The 4,979-nt window shown below is 32.5% G+C and overlaps 3 protein-coding genes across 3 annotated transcripts in view; 1 reads left to right on the top strand and 2 right to left on the bottom strand.

The window, feature by feature from the left end:
- The window catches only part of LOC108577007 (very low-density lipoprotein receptor-like), a 46,375-nt gene extending 45,563 nt beyond the window's left edge, over window positions 1–812 (bottom strand). The window contains exon 1 of the mRNA XM_017940090.1: window positions 485–812. Within this exon, the coding sequence (XP_017795579.1) occupies window positions 485–581 (97 nt within the window). The 5' untranslated portion in view covers window positions 582–812. The remainder of the gene's footprint in view (window positions 1–484) is intronic.
- An 888-nt stretch (window positions 813–1,700) lies between these two features.
- On the bottom strand, window positions 1,701–2,873 carry LOC108577034 (WD repeat domain-containing protein 83). Its single transcript, XM_017940125.1, has 4 exons — window positions 2,801–2,873; window positions 2,455–2,698; window positions 2,154–2,380; window positions 1,701–2,068 (listed from the first exon to the last, which is right to left on the bottom strand). Exons 1-4 carry the CDS (start codon window positions 2,871–2,873, stop codon window positions 1,701–1,703), a joined length of 912 nt encoding a protein of 303 aa, XP_017795614.1.
- Window positions 2,874–3,750: 877 nt separating this feature from the next.
- Window positions 3,751–4,754, top strand: LOC108577045 (josephin-2). Its single transcript, XM_017940136.1, has 4 exons — window positions 3,751–3,804; window positions 3,892–4,106; window positions 4,185–4,365; window positions 4,459–4,754. The coding sequence occupies exons 1-4, from the start codon at window positions 3,751–3,753 to the stop codon at window positions 4,711–4,713; spliced, it is 705 nt and encodes a 234-aa protein (XP_017795625.1). The 3' UTR covers window positions 4,714–4,754.
- Window positions 4,755–4,979: the final 225 nt, after the last annotated feature.

Raw genomic sequence — 4,979 nt, 5'->3', positions numbered from 1 at the left:
GAAAAGACAATTTTTTTATTACAAAATTAATATTAAGAACTAAATTTTTTACAACAACGTCCAAACAGAAAAAATTAATGATTCATCTTAAATGGCAAAGGAAGAACAGAGTGAGGTAAGATCTTCACGTGCTTCCATCTGTCGCGGTCTTCTCCCATTTTCAGACCAACGTACTTACTTTCACACCACCAGCATCCCCCTCACAGAGATCTTAGATATTGAGCTCATATGTTAGATATATTCTTTTATATAGGCGACTGCCCTCCTTTCCCGCGTCCTACGTCGGCCGATTTGTAAGAAGTTCTCATGGAAAATGCACGCGAAAGATGTCGATTATGTAAGCGACATCAGCGCATGGCACATCCCATTCGTATTTTGTCAATCAACAATACTGTGGCTTGCGTACACTTTCAATGACAACGTTCCCATTGACATTTTACCTTTTTTGCTCCATTTGACCTACGATCGAAAAAATACAACTTACTATTGGTGGAGAAAGCATCAGCCGCTGCGAGAAAGCCGAATATAGTCAGCAAACACAGCGGCGAAAGTACAAGCAGACGACGACAGCTTCGCCCCATAACAACCCTCTTTCGTTGCACACCCGTCTCCTTTGTCTCTTCCACCACCACTCTCCAACACTACCACTGACACCGAGATTTTCAAAATTGCTTCTTGTTCACGGTTGTTTGTGTCACGATTTTTGTCTTTCCGGTGATTTTGACAGCCGGCAAGCCGGGAGATCGATCAACAACAACAACAATCCTCACTCACGATGTACTGACTGATTACCAGTAAAGTCTGGTGAGACCACGCGGTCCAACAGCCTCTACTCTGCATCGGACGAGTCACAGATCTTCAATCATGTACATGCAAACAGCCAACAATTGAGAGTGGCTGCGTGCTCCAATACAGAATAAAAAGTGCACTCCACAAAGTGGTTGAGACTGGCAGGCCCGCCCCGTGTGCAAGCACCTCCGTGTCTCTTGCTGTATATCTCTTACTCCCTCCTTTCTTCTATCTTTTTCATTCGCTCTATGAATCCGTTGTCCTTTCTTCCTCTTGCGTAGCTACTCTATTTCTCTCCACTGTACAGAGAACTGTTCCTTCTTTCTCTCTTTTTCTTTCCCTCTCCCGGGCGAAACGGTGACGACCGCTGATTCTGACGCACCGGTATCGCGCCACCTGCGCGCGCAAGTACTCCCTCTCATTCGGTTGCCTTTGCTTCTTTTCTTCCCTCCCATCCTCTCTCTCACTCTCTCACTCCTTCTCTCTTGCCAAAGTCACGCTATGTGCGTACTCGTAGCCTGTTTCTTTAACTGTGTATCGTGACCCAACTTAACCTAACCTATATTCTATCTGTTTAATAAGCAGGTGAAAAATACCTGTCGACACCATCGCCAACATATAGTTGTTTCATTCAATGAAAATTCAAATATAGTTGTTTCCTACGAATGCTTGTATTTGCTGTATCGATTTTATACATTATAGCTTAAAAACAATTAAATATTCGCAATTATTGAACCAGTATCGAAGATATAAATATGACTTTTATTCAACATTTTATATTTATGTATTAGAAGATATATCATGTAATTGTTTTACTTTTTAATGTAATCAGCACTTAAAGTAAAGTGGTACATACAAAACCATAATTATGAACTTTGTTATAGCAATTATTATATTATCATATTATTATATTACTCTTGTGTTGATACAGTACTCCACATTAATATGCTTGGTCCATTAGTAGCTAAGAAACAATTTGTTTGTGGATGAACACTTAATGATACAACAGGATGTTTTGCTGGTTTAAATCCTGAAAGTTTTGCAACTACTTTTTGAGAAACTAGATCCCATATCCACAATTTTCCATCTGCAGATCCAGAAAGAATTCGAGTATCTTGAGCATCAACACTTGATTCCAAACACAGATTATTTGCCATGTGTCCTGTGAATTCTCCAAGCAATTCTCCTGAATCTTTATCTATTAATCTAACTACAGCATCTGCACAACTAACTACAATGCATTGACCATCCCTTGTGAAACTAGCGCATGTTATTGCATCTGTAATATTTGTAGTACAATTAATGATAACATATTTTGCCTGTTGCATAAATATATTATGTTATCTTTTATATCATTGACCAACCTCCCATATAGTCTGCATACATTTCACCCACACGAATATCATATCTACGTATTTTGCCATCAAATGAAGATGTTAGGATTTCATGATCTGATACCTTAACACTTGAAATAGAATCTTTAGCTTCATTTAAGCATTGTACAGGCTCCAGTACTTTGGAGCGCACATCCCACAACATAACTGAATTATCTCTGGATCCCGAAACAACCATAGAAGATTCTTCATTGAACCTTACATTATAAAAAAATATATTTATTTAAAAAAATATTATCTCCATGGACACAATGAATTTTTAGTGATGTACCTTACAGTGTTAACAGGACCTGCATGACCTCTTAAGCGACGAATTGGAGTTCCAGTTGCTACATCCCAAAGAATAACTGATTTATCTAATCCACAAGACACAATTTGGCTACTATCACAGGAAGCATAAGAGTCCATTACTTCATCTCCATGTCCTCCATATGTTTTTAAAGTAACACCTCTGTGAGGATTCCATAATTTTAATTTTCTATCAGATCCACAAGTTAAACAATAAGCACCATCAACTAAAAAAGCATTAAATATAAAACAATAATTTTTCATAATAAAAAACAAACATTATTAAATAAAAGCTATCTTGAATTTTTTAAGTATAACTACATATATACCACTAAATCGCACAGCTCTGACAGCTCCTTGTTTACAGTCTATTTCTCTTATAAGTTTATATTCAATTTCCATTTTGAAATCAATTAAAATGCATCATTAAAAAAATAATACGTCTTGAAAGCAATAATGAATAACATATTTTTGATTACACTGATAATCTTATTTTAGTTATTAATTTACATATTCCTTGTTTTCATAATTTCAAAACAAACATATTCGTATAACTATATAAAACGATGTTGATTTAACTTAACCATAGAACACAGTAGATTTCACAGATTGACCAAAAGTAACTTGTTTATAGCATTCAATGATATAGGTTATTCATTAAACTAGTTTACATATATTATAATTTACATATATTTATATCATAAAATTTGAAACATAAAATCGACAGTTTCGCACAAACTTTAAAATATAAGGTTTAAATAGTAAATATTAATGAAATATCAATAGTCTAAAAATATCCAATCAGCAGTTTGAGTTTCTAGTTTAAATAAGGATAGTAGGTTCAAATCATTTTTTATGTGTGGTTACGTATTACTGCTGAATCTACGCGTTTACCAATAAAAAAAGTAATTGAAAATCTCCTATCAAGGTATCTGATAAACCATAGTTATGAATGAACGTAAAAGAATGGTACATTATATTGATGTTTTGTCGGCAATAAGTTTTGGTTTATTGTAAAATTGTATTATACTCCAAAGTGACAGTTTTTGTTTTTTGCTGAAGTATGTATGTTGATAACAACTATTTAATAATTTATATAATTTCATGCTAGATTTGATTAAAAAACAAAATCTGTTCATGAACTTTATTACGTCTTAAAGGTTATAATTTACATGATAAATTATAGTCAAACCTATTAAATTTTATATATGAGAAGAATTTTAATAAACAATATTTTATGATTAATTCATAAAATTCTCAATGTGATAATGTAGATAAAATGGTTGCAAATACAGCAGCTGATATGACTGGATCCATATACCATGAAAAACAAGTAATCATCAAACATGTTATATCTTTAATTTGTAATTAAACAATGTTTTGATATATCAGGTTGTATGAGTGTTTATTTTTCTTGTAGGTAAAGGAACTTTGTGCATTGCATGCATTAAATAATTTATTTCAAGAGAGAGGATTTAGTAAACAAGAGTTAGATCAAATATGTTATAGCTTAAGTCCAGATGTATGGATCAATCCTCATAAATCATTGTTAGGTCTTGGTAATTATGATATTAATGTTATTATGGCAGCATTACAACGAAGAGGACGTGAAGCTGTTTGGTTTGATAAACGCAGGTTGATTTCAATAAATGATAGTAATGTGTTAATACATCATTGTAGAAAACTTTATTTGTCTTTATGAAATATTTTCAGAGATCCTAAATGTCTGTGTTTGGATAATATTGAAGGATTTATACTAAATGTACCAACTGAATATAAATTAGGATTTGTATTACTTCCCTTGAAGAGACGACACTGGATTGCCTTGAAGAAAATTCATGGTGCCTTTTATAATCTTGATTCAAAAATTGATTCTCCACAACTTATTGGAAAGGTCAGTTAAATGAATTTCTCAACTTTTGTTCTTATAATAATTTAATGAAATTTAATGAACTGCATTAAATTACTGCTAGTAATATGTTACCAGGAAAATGATTTACTTACATACCTAAAGGACCAGATAGACAGTAAAGAAAAGGAATTATTCCTTGTTGTATCAAGAGAGATAGATAGTAATCAAGGGTGGTTAATAAATACATATGCAAATAGAGAAGAGATTACTGCAGATCATGATACTATCACATACATTGAAGATGGTTATACAGAAGCAAATTTAAGGAAAGAAGAGTCTGCAGAAATGAATGACAATGAAAAATTATTACATAATAAAAATTCTAGGTAATTAAAGTTTTTTAATTTAACTAAGCTATGTATTCAATGCTTCAGGCCAAAATACATTTTAAATATAAATGACAATAGTCCATTAAAAAACAAGTTCTAACTTCAGGGAATTGAGAAAAAGGAGTAAAAGATTAAAAATTATAAATGTTACATATAAATTTTGTTTCACAAGAACAAAGAATGTAGTCATTTTTAGTCCATTTATGTCCATGTATTATATACATAATCTTTTAATTAATTTAAATATGTAATTTTATTTTTAAATTC

This window comes from Habropoda laboriosa, unplaced genomic scaffold (assembly GCF_001263275.1).
Source record: "Habropoda laboriosa isolate 0110345459 unplaced genomic scaffold, ASM126327v1 scaffold54, whole genome shotgun sequence".
Lineage (NCBI taxonomy): Eukaryota > Metazoa > Arthropoda > Insecta > Hymenoptera > Apidae > Habropoda > Habropoda laboriosa.
The sequence above is the reverse complement of the archived record's forward strand: the minus strand, read 5'-3'. Positions and strand labels throughout refer to the sequence as shown.

Bases quoted from the DNA above. Each gene is read 5' to 3' on its own strand.
- LOC108577045 (XM_017940136.1), top strand. From the start codon at position 3,751: ATGGTTGCAAATACAGCAGCTGATATGACTGGATCCATATACCATGAA. The intron at 3,805-3,891 runs GTAATCATCAAA...TTTTTCTTGTAG, and splicing joins CCATATACCATGAAAAACAA to GTAAAGGAACTTTGTGCATT. The intron at 4,366-4,458 runs GTCAGTTAAATG...ATATGTTACCAG, and splicing joins CTCCACAACTTATTGGAAAG to GAAAATGATTTACTTACATA.
- LOC108577034 (XM_017940125.1), bottom strand. From the start codon at position 2,873: ATGGAAATTGAATATAAACTTATAAGAGAAATAGACTGTAAACAAGGA. The intron at 2,699-2,800 runs GTATATATGTAG...ATGCTTTTTTAG, and splicing joins CAGAGCTGTGCGATTTAGTG to TTGATGGTGCTTATTGTTTA. The intron at 2,381-2,454 runs GTACATCACTAA...TTATAATGTAAG, and splicing joins GGTCCTGTTAACACTGTAAG to GTTCAATGAAGAATCTTCTA.